The following is a 20,894-nucleotide window of genomic DNA, read 5'->3' as shown; positions in this document are numbered from 1 at the left end:
CTGAAGAGGTGTCCCGAAACTATGAGAGGAATGCTTCTCCATGAGTCCTCCCATTAGAAGCCCCCCCTCCTCCTCCTCTCCTCTCACTCAGTGGGACAGGAACCACCCAGTCTAACTTCCAATCTTTCAGGGCTTTCTCTCCAAAGTAACCTTGTAATTATTATGTTTTATATCTGTATATCTGTAATCATAAAGTAACTATTCTATCATGAAGTAAACCAGTTCTTGAAATTATTATTTCTACGTAATAAACATTACAAATACAAGTGGCTTGATTCAGAGGTGGGACCAGGTCACTGTTTTGCAAGGCACAAGTAAGTCCCAAGTCTTTGCACTCAAGTCACGAGTCAAGTCCCGAGTCCTAAACAAGTCATAACGCGCTCTTCACCAAACCTAATGCCATTTGTGTCTCTGTCTAATTTTCGACCTGCCCATTTTGCATACAGCAATTACTTTTTTGTTGGCCACCGCATAGTTTTTGAACACAAATGTAATTATCTTTGGTATCACTTTTTTTCAAACTGGCGCTCAGTAACGTAACGTTAGTTCTCAAGTCCCAAACTATGTCCCGAGTCAAGTCCCAAGTCAAGAGAGGCAAGTCCCGTGTCAATACAGGCACGTCTCGAGTCAAGTCCCTAGTCAGGTCAGGCAAGTCCCGAGTCAAGTCCCTAGTCGTTAATGTTAGTTTATTGAGGAAAATTACGGAAATTAATTGATTTGTGGCTTTTTAAATAACATACTTTTTAATCTTTGGGCTTGGAGGAAGGTAAGTATTTTCAAGTCAAAAGGCTGAAGTCCAAGTGAAGTCACGAGTCACTGGTGTTTAAGTTCAATTCGAGTTGCAGGTCTTTTCTGATTTTGTCCGGTCAAGTCCAAATTTGTGACTCGAGTCTGACTCAAGTCTAAGTCATGTGACTCGAGTCCACACCTCTGGCTTAATTACATGATCCGTACTGGGAATTGCATATTATTCAAGCAATGCATTATGTTGTTTGCCATGTTTGCTGCTAAATAGATTATGCTATTCATACCTCTATATGCTAACTGGACATTATATGTGTAATTATGTTACATATGTGGCTTTGAAAGTTGTCTTATTATGTGTTTATATCGCCTTCTTGGCCTGGTCCCTCTTAATCTCAATGAGACTTTACCTGGTTGAATAAAGGAAAAAGAAAGAAAGAAAGTGTACTGGTGGGATATGGTTATGTAATGGCCAAAAAAAAAAAGGATGATATAATATCATGCGTGTGAGCGCAGCCCCACAGGGATTCAACATCGGGGCACCACAAGTTCTGACATAAATATTGAGGAAAAGCTACATATTTCTATGACCAACTGAATTTCTATCTCGGTCGGAGCGGTGTTTAGACTGCTGCATGTTGCCTGTGATCGGTGTTTGTATTCTCTAACCTCGCAAGTCACAGATGAAATTCCCGTCAGTCACCTATAAGGGCGTGGGTGGATTAGAGTTTGTTTGACTTCGATATTTCAGAAAAAGGGAGACAAGAGCCTCGTGGAATGTTTGAACCGGAGGAATCCTTTGTTTGAATGAGAAACACACTAACAAGAAAAAAAGAGAAAACTTGAGAAATGCCTGAAGCAACATTCCTTCACTCAGGATGAACATTGAAGATTTCTTTGAAATAGCTGCCAGGATAAAAAAGCATCCTCTTCTATCCACATCAAAGAACAATGAGAGTTATCAGGGAAAAATGCCTTTCATTATAACCTGTGAGAACAAGAGGCCGGGCGAACGGGGCAGACTGGCACCGCCTCCGCTCTTATCTAACTGAGGTTACAAGGGCCAGTCTGAATCAGCGCCAGTTCAGGCAGATGAAGAGCGAACAAGCGTGAGCTCGGTGCATTCACACAGATGCCTGGAAATCGCTGACTGTTGTGGTTTTAGAGTGGAAACTTTTCCCTCCAAAGCTTTAGTATAAAGAATTTGCAGAACCATGTTAGGTAAGAGGAACATATCGGATATGTAAGATATAACGCAGCTGGAGGAGTTGGAAAGGATTACAACATTTACATTCAATGCTATTGAGGTTTTGAAGGTGGAATGAAGCTTCGAATATGGCGACATCACCCTAAAAACAAATCCTTAAATAAAATCCTCTGAATAAAGTGATTCATTGCATTACATGAGCTAATCTTTTTTTTTATTATTATTATTAAATCAACTTTCTTTAAGGAACTTGTCAGGTGCGTCCTTTGTGTGTGGCGAATGGGAGAACAGACAGTTTTTTAACCGAACTGAAAGTGAAGGAAGTGATTGTGCAACTGCTTTGTACAATAGTTAGTCAACATTTACACATTCAGCTAACTCCCCATACAACCACAACGATATTTTTACATTTCTGTTTGTGTATAGATGCAAATACAGGCTAGAACTTGTTAATTAATGAGCTTTCGAGGTGTTGGTTTTGAAGGCAAGGCTAGCTGTTTTCCCTTTTCCAGTCTTTATGCTAAGCTAAGCTAAGTGCCTCCTGTCTCAAACTGTGTAGTTAAACCTGCAGTAGGCAGAATATGTTTGGCATCATTGGGCAAAGAATTCCATAATAACCTTTCAGCATATTGTAATTCAAGTGTTGTGAGAGAAAACTAGACTTCTGCACCTCCTCATGGCTCTGTTTTCAGGCTTTAGAAAACGTAGCCTGTGACAGGAGACTTTGGTCAATCACAGGTCATTTCAGAGAGAGAGAGAGCGTTCCTATTGAGCGTTCCTATTGAGCGTTCCTATTGAGTGTTCATTCAACGGAGGCAGATGTCAATAACTCGCAGACTCTCATCAAACGCTGTAAAAAGAGAAAGTTTGCTCCAGCTGGTGGGCAGTGCTTGGTATTTCCTCAACTGATCTCAACATGGCTGCCGGGTCACAAACTTTCTCATTTTACAGTTAAATAGTACACTACAAGATGATTCAGAAAACATTTGAGGCGAGAAATAGGCATTACAGTAACAGAATATTGATTCATATTTGATCAGCGCTGCCTAGTTTGACCGTTTGATCGGAGTTCGCAAGTGATTGCAACAGCTGCTCAGCGACGGCAGACTCCAGCTCGGCTCTGATTGGTTGTTTTCCTCCGGTCTGTGAAATCTTGCAGATGCCATTAGGAGCACCAGAGGACACAGAGAAACATTCTTTTTTTCAGATACTTCCAGGATATAGTGACCGTTTTATAAAAATAACTTTTTTTAATAATTTTTGCTCCAATTCTTCACACTGCTGCTTTAACACAGTTAACGCTGACTGTTGAGAAAGCAAATATAAATTTATAAGCATATTTCCCGAAATGTCAAACTATTCCTCTAACAGCCATACGAAATTAACATATTGTATAAAATGAACCAAATTTGGAGTATTTTCTTTCATCTTGCTGCAAATAAATTCCTGTGGTGGTCATCCATATATATCAACTGTAAAGCCGGATTTAGCTATAAGAAATGTTCTGCAACCCTAAACCTGGAGATTATACTATTTGAGACTCTTATCTTTTTTATCCAAAGATTTTATACGATACTTGATACTGTGCAGCATCCTACTGAATTTGAATCATTTCATAGTTTTAGTTCCTATGCGTCCTTGAAGATGACATTTGGGAAAGGTGGATGCAGATACATGATGAGAGGCTGGAGAAAAGAATTGTAAAAAGTAATTTCATGCTAAAATACAAAATGCAAGAAAAGACAAATATGGGATTGATGTGGAAAGGTAGAAATACCTTCCCAGTGCTACTCAGTATGAAACCACAATGGTGAGACAAGCTTATTTTGGCAGTTATGTGAGAGCGGGTCATACACTGTACTACACAGACGGGGATGTCTGCAAGAGTGGTGTAGATCTGATTGCAAATCCAGTTCATTACATCATTTCTATTTCCCGTTTTCTTTGTCTCTTTCACTGTAGAGGCCACTCACAAGTCTGCACACTGGGTTCGTCTGAATCTCTCACAGCTGATTCAACAGTATTTCCAGGGTACTGCTCTCTGCTGTTTAACAGAAAAGATGTGAATCATCATGAAGCTTTTCCGGGAAAAATAAAGTGTGCACGTATTGTCAGTTTCTTGGAATGCTTTGTTGCCATTTAACGATTTTTCTTTTCCTCAAGAGGCTGATTCTCATACAGTTTGACCTTTTAACACCTGACATTTAAAGGGCATCTTTCTGCTCCTCCAGAAATTGCTTGAATGCAACAGCAGCCATTATTGGAGCCAGTATTTCCCCTCTATTTCAAATCATTATCATTACACAGAAACACCTCTGAGCAGGCAACAGAAGGTCGTGTCCTGATTTACACTTAGCATAGCTTACTGCTTGGTGTTCTCCAGATACATATTAAATTGCAGGACATGACAAAACAAGTCTGACAACAATCTCCTCAGGGAGCACCTGTCCTCAAACACTCTGTGGCATATCATGATTAGAGGGAAGTGGAAATCTTGTTTTGCCATTTCGCAATTTATTTCATGTTTACTGGAGTGTTACTCTGGGTCTTCTCATGCACTGCAGTTCACTGTGCCATTATGAGGACGCTTTGTTGTCTATGATTTGATTCAAATCTACCCTGTCAATCCCCTATAACAGTTTACAGCTACTACTACATGTATAACTGTTGGTATCTTTCTAATATTTAAAGGAACAGTGTGTAGCATCTCGCAACATTAGCAGATATGGAACATAATATTTGTTTTCTTTAATGTATTATCACCTGAAACTAAGAATTGTTGTGTTTTCGTTAGCTTAGAATGAGCCCTTCATGTGTACATAGGGAGTGGGCATATATTTATAATGTTTTATTGTTCAACACAGGCCATTTTGGAAGAGTATGACAATAGAATATAAATAATTTTGTTTTACTTTTGTACGTCAGACGCTTTACTGGCGTCCGGTAGTTGCTTTCAGTCCAAAATGGCAGAATCGTAGCGTTACTGCTGGGCGCTGATGTTGCAATGGAACGAACAATTGACTTTCACTTCTTGGCAATATACGTTCTCCGGAGCGGGTCCTCTTCACTGAGTCCGCCATGTTGCTCCGCCATGTTTCTACAGTAGCCCAGAACAGACAAACCAAACACTGGCTCTAGAGAGAACCTTTCACGCTTTTATGTTACCTGAAGGCCACTGTAGTTCTCGACACGCTTGTGAAACTGCAGTAACGTGAGCAACAGAGTGCAAAACCGTGGTACCGCCAGCCACCTTCTGACTTCCGTTGCTCCAAAAGTAGTGCTATTATGGTAAGGATGGCCTCTGAGCGAGCTGAACGGCGTTACCACGGTTTTCTACTAGGCGACTCACGTTACCACAGTCTCAGAAAGAGAGTAGTGAGCGGAGGGGTACTCGGGTGGTTGCAATCTGCAACCACACCGCTAGATATCGCCAAATCCCATGTACCTTTAATGCCATCTTATGCCATGAGATTTTAACATTACTCTTAGATGAACAAAGTAGTATACAACACAAATCAACAATGTGTGATAAGTCTGTAAAATAGACTCATTCAAATATGCTGAACTGTGATCTAAAACTTGTGTAATATAGGTGACATTCAGACAATGGCGGGAAATAAGTTAGTACATGTTTGAGGTAGTAGTAGTTACAGTTACTAGTTACTTTTTTTTACAAACAAAACATATGATCAGTTTATGAAATATGATACAGAGTTCTTGAATAAATGACAAAAAGTATTTAAAATCAGCTGCAATATTAAAATACTTCCCCTGTGATAATGCATCAGTAATTATAATTCAATAATATAATACATAGTAAATAATAATAGAACACTGCATAAATTTGTACTTTAACTTAGGTGAGACAGGACTACGACCTTGCATACCCTCTCAGGTGTTTTCACTCGTTCAGGCTGAGTGAACCTCGCCTCAGGTTGAAGGTGGGTGGGACTACTGTGTGCTGGGGATCACACAAGGTCACCAAACTCAATGCAGAGTACAAATAAACAACAATAAAAGTGTAGATTCCTGCTTTAACAAGGAGAGTGAGGGAGTTGTTAGTCAGGCATGGTCTGTAAACGCCCACACAGTTTTGAAAAGAGGTCTAATAAAGCAAAATAAATGAAACACCTGTGTTGGTGTGCCAGTGTTTGTGGCCTTTAAGCAAAAGACATGAGTATTTCTTCCAACGCTTCATAAAAAGTACACTTAGTTGCCAGTTTATTAGGTACACCTGGCTAAAAATGAATGCAGTCTGATACAACAATCCTGGAATAAATCCTTCCTTCAACACCAGCTCTTCATCAGTAATAATGTCATAATCAGCATATTAATGGGGGCATTCAGCATTGTTTCAGCCTACTTGATACTAAGTTCCTTTGCTGATAATACCTCATTATTTTTACATTTTGGTATTATTACTTTTACTTAAGTAAAGGATGTGAGTACCTCCTCCGTCACTCCATTCGAACTGTTTAAGAGGGATGTTGATTATTAACCTTTATGGTCGTTTTGGAGGCGGTTGTGTTACTGAGAGGTGTTTCTAGTATTTTGTCCGCACCATTTATATCAATCAATGTACATTTCAAATGTAATCCCAGTGTTATGGACAACTTTTAAACCTAGATTTTGTCCAACCATAACATATTTGAAATAGAACATATCTATATATGCAGATGCTTGCTTTAATTTTGAAACACATCTCCAGTGGTGGAGAAAGTATTCACATCCTTTAAATCCCGTATAAATAACAATGCCATAATTGTAACCTTAGTACAAGCAAAAGTCCTATATTTAAAGAATCAAAATACTCAATGAAGAAGAATGGCAAACTGTGAGAGTTATATACATATTGTTAGATTATTAATGCTGATACATACTCTTGTTTAAGTAGCATTTGAACTATTTTGTCTTTTTTTGTTTTCTCTCTGTTCCTATGTGTTCTTGTTGGTTCACCATTCTGTAAAATACAAAACAAAAAACAATAGGGCTTAGATAAAATATACAGTAGCCTATATGGCAACTATTGTTTATTGTATACTGTTGGGCAGTTTAATATTTAACAGCACCGTATTCTATACTATCATAATGTTGTATGTTTTGTATGTAAAATCATCATCTCTAAACTACCTATTCTGTTGCTAGGGCAACAACTTTGTTCCAAGTTTACTTCCTGTCAGCTACTGCATTAAAGGTCCCATATTATAAAAAAGTGAGATTTTCATGTTTTTTTATTATAAAGCAGGCTTAAATCCTATATAAATACCGTGAAAGTATCGAAACACTCAATCAACAGCGAAATACACACAGCCCGTATTCAGAAACTCTGCATTTGAAACAAGCTGTCAGGATTTCTGTCCATTCGTGATGTCACGAATAAACAATATTTAGACCCTTGACACAATTTTAAATGTAAACATTCTAAATGTGTCCCAGTTTATTTCCTGGTTGCAGTGTATGTGAATGTCATCAGCTGACAGGAAGTAAACATGGACCTAAGCTGTTGCCTAGCAACGCAATTCTGTTGCAATTATGTCAGCATGTGCTAAAAAACAGAGCGTTTCAGACAGAGAGTAAATACAGGGTTATTCAGGCAGACAGTATGAGGAAAATAAAGTTGTTTTTTTAAACATTACAGCATGTAAACATGTTCTAGTATTCTGTGGTCTGGCTCTGTGGTCGGCATGGAGCTCGACTCTCTGGTGACGGTGGCAGAGGAAAGAACACTCAACAGACTGCTGGTCATAATGGACAACGCCAGCCATCCTCTGCACGCCGTCATCACCAAACAGAGGAGCTTGTTTAGCGGAAGGCTGCTGCCCCCCAAGTGCTCCACAGACAGACTCAGGAAATCCTTTTATATACAGTCCTCTCGAGTCATCAAACTGTACAACACCTCTCTAGGGAGGGGGGGGGAGGGGACAAAGGAGGACAGTCTGCAGGACAGATCATAATGCACACAGTGCACTTTCATAGACTAAGCTACTGGAGTTACCCTGCACTATACTCATTTTTAACAGTCTCTTCTGCACTAAATTCACTTTTTTAATAGTCGTGTATCACAGCTGTTACCCTGCACTATATTCACTTTTAACAGTTTTCTTCATCTCCTTGTATTTTTATATCTGGTATATTTTTTTGTACTTTGCACTACTAACTTTTTTACTGCCTTTTTACTAACATGTTTTGCACTATGGAACTGTGATGCTGGAAACTTGAATTTCCCTCGGGATCAATGAAGTTACTATCTATCTATCTATCTATCTATCTATCTATCTATCTATATATCTATCTATCTATCTATCTATCTATCTATTTATCTATCTATCTATCTATCCATCTATCTATCTATCTATCTATCTATCTATCTATCTGTCTATCTGTGTATCTATCTATCTATCTATCTATATATCTATCTATCTATCTCTATCTATCTATCCATCTATTCATCTATCTATCTATCCATCTATCTATCTATTCATCTATCTATCTATCTATCTATCTATCTATCTATCTATCTATCTATCTATCTGTCTATCTGTGTATCTATCTATCTATCTATCTATCTATCTATCTATCTATCTCTATCTATCTATCCATCTATTCATCTATCTATCTATCCATCTATCTATCTATCCATCTATTCATCTATCTATCTATCTATCTATCTATCTATCTATCTATCTATCTGTCTATCTGTGTATCTATCTATCTATCTATCTATATATCTATCTATCTATCTCTATCTATCTATCCATCTATTCATCTATCTATCTATCCATCTATCTATCTATCCATCTATTCATCTATCTATCTATCTATCTATCTATCTATCTATCTATCTATCTGTCTATCTATCTATATATCTATCTATCTATCTCTATCTATCTTTATGTTTTGTATGTAAAATCATCATCTCCTAACTACCTCTTCTGTTGCTAGGGCAACAGCTTTGTTCCAACTTTACTTCCTGTCAGCTACTGCATTAACAAACATAGCAACAAGAAACACAAACAGGCCCATTTATAATGTTGATGTTGTCAAGTTTGAAAAAGGTTTATATTACAGTACGTACAAGTACTTCTAAATTATACTAAAGCACAGTACTTGAATATTTCTAAACCTATGATGAGGTAGTTTATGTATAAAAACACCTGTGTGGTCCAGCAGCGCCCCCACGTGGACAGCACCTGTATACATCACCTGTATCAGAAACACTTGACAACGATTAACACGGAACAACAGGAGGAAAGTTGGACCACTGTAGCTTAGTCTGCTGTTGTAAGACACGTTTTATGTTAGGTTTAGACTTGTAAACAGGTACATAACTACATAAAACAGCTCTTATAGTGTGAAACCGACTCTTCTGCTTCTTCTTCTTCTCGTGTGAGTCCGTCGACGTAATCTCGACAGAATCAGGAAGTCCGGGGATTTTTGTCGAAACATAAAAAGTTGAATGGACAGACAGACGATACTCCACCTCTTTAAACGACAGATAATGAAGAGCAACATTAGTTAACGGTTCCTATTAATGTATCGATGTAGTTTACGTCGTTATTACTGCTTTATTAACGTGTTTTAGTCGCTCATTCGTCACCCGGAACACCTGGATTTTCACTTTTCACTGAGTGAGCGCAGAGAGGGATGGATGTTCCTCAACTCACTGAAGATGAGATGGCAGAGATTAAAAAAGACGTGAGTACCATGTTTCAGTCAAACTTAGCTTCCTTATGAATCGTCATTGTGATAAAGTGAGGTATGTGGAAAGTAAAGAGAGATTAAAGGCTCTGTTGACACTTTATTTGTACCTTGTTTGGCGTTAAAGGCCTGTTAAAAGGAGGAAATACCTCACCACACCTACTCTGCCTGCATCAACACCTACAATCCCTCTGTGGGATTTGATTACAACTTGTTGAACACACAGGTTGGAGGCACTTTTTTGTAAATACAGATTGCTGCCTTATTAAAAGCATTACTAGAAGACAACTTGTCTATGTGTAATGTAGAGCAGAATCAGACCAGGTCAGAGATGTGATTTCACACCACATGCAACACACTCCTCTACTTCATGTTTGTTTTTTTGTTGTTTTTTACATTTATCCTTTGATATTGCAATATATTGTTATTAATTGTTTTTTATTTGTTTTGTTTTTTTATTGACACAACAAACATGAATTACTTCTTTATTGTTTTCTTCCATTTACATGCATGTTCTTTTTAAATATCTATATATTGTAATTTGCTTAATGAATTGTATATATGTATATATATATATATATGTGTTTTTGTTTTTATTTTGTTCTTTTTTTAATTTTAATTTATTATTGAATTGACGCTTTGGCAATATTGTTCACCTGACAGTCATGATCAATAAAGCAAATTGAATTGAATTGAATTGAATTGAATATTGCCTCCTGGAGTTGGTGTTTGAGGGGAAAACCTGCAGATTCTCAGCCTTCCCATACCTTTGTAATCAATCAAATCAATCAATCAACATGTATTTGTTTATTTAGCCCTTTACAATAACCAAAAGGTACCCAAAGTGCTTTACATTAACATCAAGAAATAACAGGAATAAAAACACAACACATCATAAAATCATAAAAAGGTACATTAAAATCACAGGAAAAATGTCACAGCGCTACTAGGTATTAAAAGCCAATCTAAATAAAAAAAAGTCTTGAGTTTAGATTTAAAAAGTGCTAGGTCAGTGACAGTGCGTATATCAGGGGGTAACTTGTTCTATAGTTTAGGAGCAGCGACAGCAAAAGCACGATCACCCCGCAGCTTATACCTCGACTTTGGGACTTCTAAAAAAAGTTCACCCGATGACCGCAAAGCCCTATTATGCTCGCGGAGAGTTAAAATCTCAGACAAATAAGGTGGGGCGAGGCCGTTAATGGCTTTAAAAACAAACATCAAGAGCTTAAAATTGATTCTAAAGTGAACTTGAAGCCAATACCCCTTCTGCTCAGGCTCTCTAACACTCACTCACTTTGTTCCCATTTTCTCTCTCCTCCTCCATATGCCATCCAGGTGCTGACCAGACTGCGGCACTACCTCTGCGACAAGATCAGAGCCGAGCGCCACCTCGACTACCTGCGCTCCCGCAGGATCCTGACACGAGACGACGCGGAGGAAATCAGCTGCAGGACCACGCAGACCAAGAGGACGGCCACGTTGCTGGACACGCTGGCCGAGAACCCCCGGGGCCTGGACGCCTTGATCGAATCCATCAGGGAGTTACGCTCACAAAACTTCATCATCGCCAAAATCACAGATGAGGTGCAAAGGGCCAAAAACGAGAAGATCGAGGCTCTCAGAGGTGAATAGACAAAGAAAGAAGTCACAATGAAATTGTATTTCAAATCTATTGTTCTACTTTAATTCAACTATTCCCTTCTTTATCTGTCGCTCACACAGCAAAGGCTTCCAGTTCCTCCTCTGACAGCAGCTTCAGCACCCCGAGCACAACCAGCGACAGCCCCTCATTTTCAAGCAACTCCACCCTGCTCTTCCACCCGGACGGAGAACGAAGCCCCTCCACTTCAGAAGTAGCCGGCTCGCTCAACCTGCCGTCATTACAGAAAGGTGGAGACTTGCCCTCTGTGACCGGTGCTAGCATCGGCGTAGTGTCCTCCACCACCTCCTCCAGCCTACCGAGGCCCGGAGACCCGGGTGCTCCTCCGCTCCCGGAAGAGATCATGGTCCAGTCACCCTCCAACATAGATGCCGTAGCGCCGGGGTGCACCAGCGGCGGAGGGGACCCAAACTTCCAGCCCCTCCGGTCACGTTCTCTCACTCCAACGTCCCATAGGAACATGTTTTAATTTCACATCTCAATAAGACACTTTTCATGCAGTTAAAGGGACGAACCAGCAGAATCCACTCAAACGCTCTCTCATTGTTGTCTCACACTCTTTTTGGTGGTGCTCTTGCCTTCGATTAGGCCTGGGATATACTAATGCTATACCAATCAGCTTTGTACGAGAGAAAATAGGGACAATTTGTCACTTGGGCTGGAGTATTGTTTGATATCAGTGCCAATTCATTACTTTAGTTCTGATACAAGGCCAAAATAATACTGTTGGTTCAATAATATCAACCCGGTCTCACGGGTTTCACATGTCATTTGTACGCCACGCAAAAAAAACTACGGTAACGTCCACGGGTAGGTTTAGGCAACAAAACCACTTAGTTAAGTTCAGGAAAAACATCATGGTTGAGCTTAAAATAAGTACGTAAACTAAGTCAAATGCATACGAATACAACATAATATAAGTACGGAAAACACGTCACAAACGTCACTAAAAAACATGTGACAAACATCACTAATGTAACGTACAAAAAACACCGGTCACCTGGTTAAAAGTTGTGTGTTTGTTGGACCCATCCGCCTGCCCGCCATAATCTGTTACACTGTTATTCTACATCACTAGCTCTGAAAGTAGCATATTTAGAATTTACTGTACATTGCAGTCAGTACAGACTATGTGGCGTACAAATGACATGCCAAACGCAAGAAAGGCGTTCTTATTGCATGCTAAATGCCACGCCTTTTCATGTAAATGGGCTGCACGTTTTGCTACAAACCCCCTTTTTTTATTAAACAAAATAAACCACACTTCGCACATGTTAGGAGTTAAATATAAGCAAGTGCACAATAACTTTGCCTAAATAAAATAGTTTAAATTGGCAAATTATTTAAATGTGAAACGGTCTGATCCAAAAATGAAGAAGAATATAAATTTGAGGAAGCATTCGATGCCAACTTTCAGTACTTAATAGTTTCCGATGTTCAAACACATTGTGGTCCCCACTGAGGTTTGATTCTCGTGTTATGAGCTCAGAAAATCTGACTCACTCACTCACTCCCTCTTAACCTTTTCTACTCCTCTTCTTTAACCAAAGGTGTGATTTCCTGATGAACTGTGTAGTGTGAAGACACGGCAGCTACAGTTTAGGGGCAGTGAGAAAGTTTTATACACTGGAATGATAACTTGAGGATATATCATGTGTGTGTATAATGAGCCAGTCTGATCTCATTCTGTGCAGCATTAAGTCAACAAGAAGGTGCTTTACATTTTCATCACTACAGAAGTCTTGAAACATATTGTGGATTATTAACAATCTATGTCCCACTTATTACTTTATTCCCTGGTCATGTATAATAATCTACTAAAGGTTTTCTATATGAATTCAACTTGTGTTTCCTTTCTTCATTGGTGACTGTGTGGTGGTTTAGAAAACAAAACAATAAATCTTTAACCTAGTAATTTGGTCTGTAAAATAGTATCTTACAATACAATATTAATTCATTACAGAAGCCTACAAACAGGAACAGTTTCTGCGTGTGTGCATAGATCCTGTAGCTGTTTTGGAGTAACTGGAAAAGCTTAGCATGACGCAGAGGAATGACATGACATGTCATTGTGGTGAAGGCTGGTGTTGTGGCTGCACTGTCTGAGATTCATAGACAGCGGAGAGAGTTAAACTAGTCGCTCTGTGGCTCGCTGCTTGCACAGCAGGTAATTCATTTATTTATTTATTATTATTATTATTATTATTGATTTTGTCTTAAAATGTGGTGCTTTTACCCTCTGTACTAAACATAGATCCCAGCAAGCGGTTGTAAAAAATATTGTATAATTACGCTACAATAACATCTGGGTTTAACTTTCATTCATTTCTGTTTGCTGTTGTGATTTTCTGCATTTGAAGTTTGCATTTGCTGTCTGCTACATGCTTGGGTGTGCTACAATAAGTGGTGGTTGAGCTAAAAATAATGCTAAAAACCCCATTTCTTTGCGTGTTTGTAGAGCATTATGTATTAGTGTGCACTCAAGACTGAGATTTTAAAGAGAGTACAGTGACAGCAGTGGGCACATACAGAAGAACCTGTTTGATACACATCAGAATGACTGGAATGGTTGAACCCTTACACCTTATCTTCAACATATTTCTGACGTATACATAACAGGCCAAAACTCTAGTCCAAAAAATAGTCCAATTCTGTTCTGTAGTTGAGTATAATGGAGGACTCTGAGCTGCTGTTGGCCTCGAGGTCAGAGGAGAGGAGGCTGGACAACGGTCAGTGCAGGTGGAGCGCTCAGACGCTGCAGACGAAGGTGGTGGAGGACTTCAGACGGAGGCTAAAGTACTTCTTCATGAGCCCCTGTGAGAAATACACAGCCAGGGGGCGCAAACCGTGGAAGCTGATGTTACAAATATTAAAAATTGCAATCATCACAGTCCAGGTACGACACATTACACACAGGTACACAGATTCAGGCATGAATGTGATCTCTTTTTTGTGTCAAATGTATGTTTTTTCCCTCTTCAGTTAGTCTCTTTCGGCCTGAGCAACGAAATGATGGTCAACTTCAAAGATGAAAATCTGGTGACGTTCAAACATCTGTTTCTAAAAGGATACAAGGACCACCGGATGGGAGGCTATGCGCTGTACACGAAAGCAGATGTGAATGATCACATCTACTACATTATCAACAGGGTACTGGGATTTTAGATCTAAGACGAGAGTAGAGCTGCAACGATTAATCGATTAGTTGTCAACTATTAAATTAATCGCCAACTATTTTGATGATTGATTAATCAATTTGAGTAATTTTTTAAGAAGAAAAAAATCTAAATTCTCCCTTTCCAGCTTCTTAAATGTGATTTTTTTTCTGGTTTCTTTACTCCTCTATGACAGTAAACTGAATATCTTTAAGTTGTGGACAAAACAAGACATTTGAGGACGTCATCTTGGGCTTTGGGAAACGCTGATTAACATTTTTCACCATTTTCTGAAATTTTATAGACCAAACAACTAATCAATTAATTGAGAAAATAATCAACAGATTAATCGACAATGAAAATAATCATTAGTTGCAGCCCTAGACAAGAGTTTACCATTATATCATACAGGGATTTCATGTATGAAATAATGTGTTTCACTCTTCTTTCCATATTTTTTACCAGTACATCAATCTCCAAAACCTGACAATGGGTAACCTTGCATACGAGAGTGTTGATGGCGAGTACACTCCTCTGTCTGTCTGTCAAGAGTTTTACAGAAACAGCAGCATCGATCCTGGAAATGAGACCTTTGACATTGATCCACATGTTGATAAAGGTACAATACAAAAGCACAACGTTGCTTTATAAATACAGCTGTGGAAACCTGTGTATGTATGTATGCCTAATAGCTACCATGAGTTGTATCCATGTTGTTTGATGTATTTATGGGTGCTGAGTCATGGCATGAATGGAAATTAATCACACTGTGGATTTAGTTGTGACTGTGAAAAGAGGAAGAGGCGTCTTCAGAGGAATGACTAATACCTCTGTTGAACCACCCCAATAACTGCTTTTTTGATTGTATTGCCTGTGTTTCTTCCTCACAGAGTGTGTTTCCATATATCCTGTGCAGTCGTTTGACAGCGGCGGTTTGGCCGCACGTGTGAACTTCTCTTTAGATTTCAAAAGGTGACCAAACTGAAAATGCTGATCATGCCAGGGGGTGAAAGAGCTTCCTGCTAATATTTGTGTGTCCACCATGCAGGCTGCTATCTGTGAACATCTACCTCACTCTGAAAACAATCAACCTGCAGACTGTGCGGCACCACGAGCTACCAGACTGTTATGACTTCCATATAACGGTTGGTGATGGCGACACACTCATCTGAGCCTTTAGGATCATTTATATGCTGATAAATAAGTTCTCCTTAACTTTCCACTCATTAATTAAATCTTTGTTTCATATACAGATCAGGTTTGACAACCGTGCACACAGTGGAAAGATAAAGGTTGATGTGGAAAATGATGTGAGGATTTATGAATGCAGAGACTGGAACGTGGAAGGTACATGTAAGTTTTACCCAAACCCATTTTCATCCCAACCATTGATATATACAGTACTATGACCAAGCCAAACAAAAATATTCATTCTGATTATTGCTTCAAAGGCCAGCAGAGGTCAGCACAGTGACATTATTCTGGTTGCTGAATGACTATTACAAGAAAACACCACTGCATGTCTCAGCTTTGTAGAGTTCAGCGGTAACAAAAAGAAGCTGTTAATGTAACCTAAAATGTGTGCTTCTTGTTTCTAGCTGGTAAGAATGATTACCTCCTCCTGTCGCTTGACTCCGTGGTCATCCTCGCCTGCTTCATCTCTTTCATCCTCTGCACGCGATCCGTCATCAATGGTATCCAACTCCAGTTTGTAAGTCATGAGGAACAAGTCACTTGTTACTTTAATAACATTCAGCCACTAGATGTCGCATTCTCCCTCCCCCATTCCATTGCTTTCACTTCACAACAAGCAGTTGCCAGGCGCTTACCGACAATCTCAGACATTTAGCTGTTCGATGACCCAGAGATACCACGTGATACCAACGTTGTTTTACCTATTGGCTCACAATCCTTGTTAGACGTGGGAACCAAATGTTAGATATCTTCTACAGAGATAAACAAAACATACATTTTAGACCCGCCAACATTTTTTTAAATGATTAATTCACAATCTTAATAAAAAATTTTAAGCCCTACTTTTATTCTGCACTTTTCTAAAAGCTCTGTGGATTTATTATATCTTAAAGTATATTTGTCTACATAAAAATGTTATAATGTTATATAACCTTTAAGCCAAGAGGTCATTCGTTCAGTAATAAATGACTGATTTAACCAGCACAACACATAATATGCAAACCAGCATCAGATGCAGGACTGTAGCTACAGTGTACGGCACTGAGGTCGTGTCCTCTGTGTTTTCTTGGAATTTGTGGGTCTTAACAACCTGGAGGGAGCTTTCATTAAACACTTAAAAATGTACACATTGCGGGTATTTTATAGACTAATTCCAGTGTTTTCAGAATCAATACATTTAAATAAGAGACATAAATAGACATAAATGCATAATAAATAAAGGTTTCAGTTTGTCCCTGCCAGAATTTGAATCCTGTCAGAGTATATTCAGACATTTATATTGAGAAACAAATTACAGAATATTTGGTCTGATTATACGTTTTTTGAGAGGGTTGCATTGTGTTGTGCTGTATTGTATTTAGAGCTGCAACTATTAATCCCTTAGTTGTCAACTATTAAATTAATCACCAACTATTTTGATAATTGATTAACCGGTTGGACAATTTCTTTTAAGAAAAAAAAGGTCTCAATTCTCTGATTCCAGCTTCTTAAATGTGAATATTTTCTAGTTTCTCCTCTATGACAGTAAACTGAATATGTTTGAGTTGTGGACAAAACAAGACATTTGAGGACGTCATCTTTGGCTTTGGGAAACACTGATCGACATTTTTCACCATTTTCTGACATTTATAGACCAAACAACTAATCAATTAATCGAGAAAATAATCGACAATGAAAATAATTATTAGTTGCAGCCCTAATTGTAGTATTGACGGGTCAGGGCCGTATACTGATCAGATGATATAAGGCTCAGCACCTCCTCATCAAATTGAAAGTACAAACCTCTCATCAGTAAAACAGTATAATCATTTAATGTGGAAATTGAGCAATCCAGCCGCCATGTGTAGGTTTGAATCCTTGCTTGTTGTGTATTTGTTTGACAGTATCTGAACTTTCTCTCATGCAGGAGTTCAAAATATTCTTTCACGCCTACTACAATAAAATAGTGTCTTGGTCCGACCGCATGGAGTTTGTGAATGGCTGGTACATCCTCATCATTGTGAGTGACACGCTGACCATCGCTGGGTCAGCGCTCAAAATTGGAATACAAACAAAGGTTTGTTTTTTCATTTAGCTTTATCTGCTATATTGTTAATTAGATGTATGCATGTTGGACTGAGTGTAAAGGAAATGGTGGAGAGTATGGGCCCTTAACTTATTTGATATCTAGTTTATTTGTACTTTCTTTCCTCTTGCAGTACCTGACAAACTATGACATCTGCAGTATCTTGCTCGGTACAGCCACCATGCTCGTCTGGGTCGGAGTGATTCGTTACCTTGGTTTCTTCAAGAAATACAATGTGAGAACTTTAATGCATTTTGTTTTTGCATAATGCATCATTAATGGGAGACACCAGAAAAAACATTGTTTTTCATGCACTGGTCAACTTTGAGATTTTGGGCTATTTTGCTTCCATAACATGTCTTCTTTCAGAATGGTAACATCTAAAATACACATTTAGGTGTTTATTTTACTACTTTGTCTATTTGCATCTGTAGATTTATCCTAAATTCACCAAAAGTTAGCATTAGATAATGCCTCATTTGCTTATTTAAACATAACATTTTTAGAAAACTTGTAATACAAAAAAGATTTGTTTTGATATCAGTAATGACCTGGGGAAGTTTCATAGTGATATCTATTAGTTGTTGTTGTTTTTTTACCCTATTCACCTAAAGTGTCTTCAAAATGTCTGGAATTTTACAATACATGTCTTTAAAGGCTGTTTCCTCAAATTGATTTTTTCTCAGACTCTGAGCCAGAAATCTCCACTTCAGTAGCTCTTACTTCCACCAGACTTTCCAGTTTCATTCCTATCTATATTCTGATATATATTTTACTGGGGGATTTGTTCATAAATCATTCAAAGCCTGATTTATATATATTTTATTTCTAAAAATATGGCGAAAATTGATTTTATGTAATGTTTGACTGTTGACTGACAGTATTTTCTGATTTATGGAGTGATAATAAGAGATGTCCATACACATACACATCCCTCTGTAAAAGCTTTTGACTCCAATATGTCAACAAAATGAAACAATAATTTTGAACCTGGCTTTATCCAACGTTCAGATTTCTGTTCTGGAAATGTATGCTAATTAGCACATATTAAGATAATGCCTCATTTGCATATTTAAACATACATTTTCAGAAAACTTGTAATACAAAAAACACATGTCTTAATATAAGTAATCAATTGGGTATTTTTCTCCCCTATTCACCTGTGGTGTCTCCCCTTAAATGCACATATCCAGAGGAGCTGACAACCTTTCTTCCCTCTAGATATTAATCTTAACCTTGAGGGCGGCGTTCCCAAATGTGATCCGATTCTGCTGTTGTGCGGCCATGATCTACCTCGGGTACTGTTTCTGTGGTTGGATCGTCCTTGGGCCTTACCATGACAAAGTATGAAAATCATAATCAATCTTTTTCAAGTGTAGCGTGGCCTGATTAATCCCCCCCACACACACACACACACCGTGGAGCTCTGTTCTGGTGACAATGAAATATAAACTTTTCTTTTCCAGTTTCAAACGCTCTACAAGGTGACAGAGTGCCTCTTCTCTCTCATCAACGGGGACGACATGTTCGCCACCTTCCTGGGGTTGAGACACGAGGGCTACATGGTGTGGCTTTTCAGCAGACTTTACCTCTACTCCTTCATCTCCCTCTTCATCTACATGGTGCTCAGCCTGTTCATCGCTCTCATCACTGACACCTACGAGACCATCAAGGTCAGTCTGAGTCAACCATACTGAGAAATATTCTTTGATCTTGCCGTTTTTGACGTCATAGTTTTTATTCATCTTTGAACTTCAGTTATCTAACACTATTCAATGTTACTTTTCCAGCATCACCAGCAGGAGAAGGTGCCAGTGTCCCAGCTCCTGTGCTTCATAGCAGAGTGCAGGGACCAGCCTGAGTCTGGAAGATACCAGACTGATGAAGAGCCAGCTGCCTGCTGCCTCTCTCCGTGCTCTTGCTTTGGATGAAGAGAGAAAACGGTGGCTTTAACAGTGCCAAGTGTGGACAAAGAGTTGGCACATCTTGAGACTGATAGGGCTGCAAAGAGTCCCGACTGTCTGCAGGGAGAATTTGATTATACTGATGCGTGATGAGAATGCCAGAATATCCTCTTACTCAAGTAGAATTTATTTAACTTGTTTTTTTACTTGAATTGCTGACCCACTACTGATGTAAAATGCTCAGAGGACCAGTTAGTTATATGGTCACTAGTGTAATAACCCGATGGTAGTAATTTCAATATGAATATGCACAGATTTCTGATAAGGAATTTCCTCCTGACTGCACAATAACAGTATAACTGTAGGCTGTGTGTGTCTTGAATGTACTACTTAATTTAAAATTAATACGTGAAAGTAGATTTACTGATTTTATAATCGAACTCATCCTGAATGTACTATATGATGATCAAAGCTACTCAATTACAGTAAAGTTCATTGTTAAATGGTTGCTTTTCATCCTTTGTAGTATATTGTTGTACTGTGCATTTTTCTGTATGTAACTATATGGATATATGAAATATATATAGAATGTATCAATGGTTTTACTTTGTGTATTTTATGTGGCTCAGACCAAATCAATCTTTTTTTGTCAAAGTCGACTCTGACTCATCATATTCTATATTCTATTTTAATATAATATGTTTGTCTTTAGCTCAACATAATATTTTCACTGACAATATGAAAAAAAGACAATAAAATGTATCCCACAGTGTATCAAAAGTCTCTACAAATTATACTACAGCCTGCTCCAGTACATACATGGCAATAACCAGTCAAAACATGTCGTTTATAAGATAAGATATTCCTTTATTAGTCCCGCAGTGGGGAAATTTGTAGTGTACAGCAGCAAAGGGGATAGTGCAAAAAAACAAGATGCATCAGCTAACACAGTAAAAAAAGAGCTAAACAAAGTGTAACAAAATTTGAACCATTTAAATAGAAGGAAGTATAAAAATAAGAGCAGTATATACAGTATTGACAATAAACAGATTATTAACAAAATTGCACAAGTGGAAAATGATATTGCACAGTGAGAATGAATGAATGAATGAAATGCCACCTGAAAATATCAGGTTATTGTTAGTTTTTTGGTGTGTAAGTGGTCTATAATGCCAGTAAATGTATTTGTATTATTATTTGTAAAGGCAAGACTAGCCTATATAATATATTGGGGTGAGATCTTGTGGCTCCATAGGTAACACTT

General features: G+C 38.4%; 2 protein-coding genes across 2 annotated transcripts; both read left to right on the top strand.

Annotated features, from left to right (window-relative positions):
* The first annotated feature begins 9,141 nt into the window (after window positions 1–9,141).
* Window positions 9,142–13,154, top strand: bcl10 (BCL10 immune signaling adaptor). The gene is made up of 3 exons (XM_074651634.1): window positions 9,142–9,646; window positions 10,988–11,276; window positions 11,375–13,154. The coding sequence occupies exons 1-3, from the start codon at window positions 9,596–9,598 to the stop codon at window positions 11,779–11,781; spliced, it is 747 nt and encodes a 248-aa protein (XP_074507735.1). The 5' UTR covers window positions 9,142–9,595; the 3' UTR covers window positions 11,782–13,154.
* Window positions 13,155–13,287: 133 nt separating this feature from the next.
* Window positions 13,288–20,392, top strand: mcoln3a (mucolipin TRP cation channel 3a). Its single transcript, XM_074651633.1, has 12 exons — window positions 13,288–14,208; window positions 14,295–14,462; window positions 14,933–15,086; window positions 15,358–15,439; window positions 15,516–15,612; window positions 15,721–15,820; window positions 16,066–16,178; window positions 17,568–17,717; window positions 17,860–17,961; window positions 18,948–19,070; window positions 19,193–19,399; window positions 19,517–20,392. The coding sequence occupies exons 1-12, from the start codon at window positions 13,984–13,986 to the stop codon at window positions 19,655–19,657; spliced, it is 1,662 nt and encodes a 553-aa protein (XP_074507734.1). The 5' UTR covers window positions 13,288–13,983; the 3' UTR covers window positions 19,658–20,392.
* The last annotated feature ends 502 nt before the right edge of the window (window positions 20,393–20,894 follow it).

This window comes from Sebastes fasciatus, chromosome 11 (genome assembly GCF_043250625.1).
Source record: "Sebastes fasciatus isolate fSebFas1 chromosome 11, fSebFas1.pri, whole genome shotgun sequence".
Taxonomy (NCBI): Eukaryota; Metazoa; Chordata; class Actinopteri; order Perciformes; family Sebastidae; genus Sebastes; species Sebastes fasciatus.
Note: the sequence above shows the minus strand (reverse complement) of the source record. Positions and strands in the feature narration are given on the sequence as shown.

What these genes read in the sequence shown, in the direction of transcription:
- bcl10 (XM_074651634.1), top strand. Translation starts at nt 9,596, where the DNA reads ATGGATGTTCCTCAACTCACTGAAGATGAGATGGCAGAGATTAAAAAA. An exon ending in TGGCAGAGATTAAAAAAGAC is followed by an intron (nt 9,647 to 10,987) that starts GTGAGTACCATG and finishes TATGCCATCCAG; the next exon opens with GTGCTGACCAGACTGCGGCA. An exon ending in GAAGATCGAGGCTCTCAGAG is followed by an intron (nt 11,277 to 11,374) that starts GTGAATAGACAA and finishes TCGCTCACACAG; the next exon opens with CAAAGGCTTCCAGTTCCTCC.
- mcoln3a (XM_074651633.1), top strand. Translation starts at nt 13,984, where the DNA reads ATGGAGGACTCTGAGCTGCTGTTGGCCTCGAGGTCAGAGGAGAGGAGG. An exon ending in GTTATGACTTCCATATAACG is followed by an intron (nt 15,613 to 15,720) that starts GTTGGTGATGGC and finishes TTTCATATACAG; the next exon opens with ATCAGGTTTGACAACCGTGC. An exon ending in GTTTCTTCAAGAAATACAAT is followed by an intron (nt 17,962 to 18,947) that starts GTGAGAACTTTA and finishes TCTTCCCTCTAG; the next exon opens with ATATTAATCTTAACCTTGAG.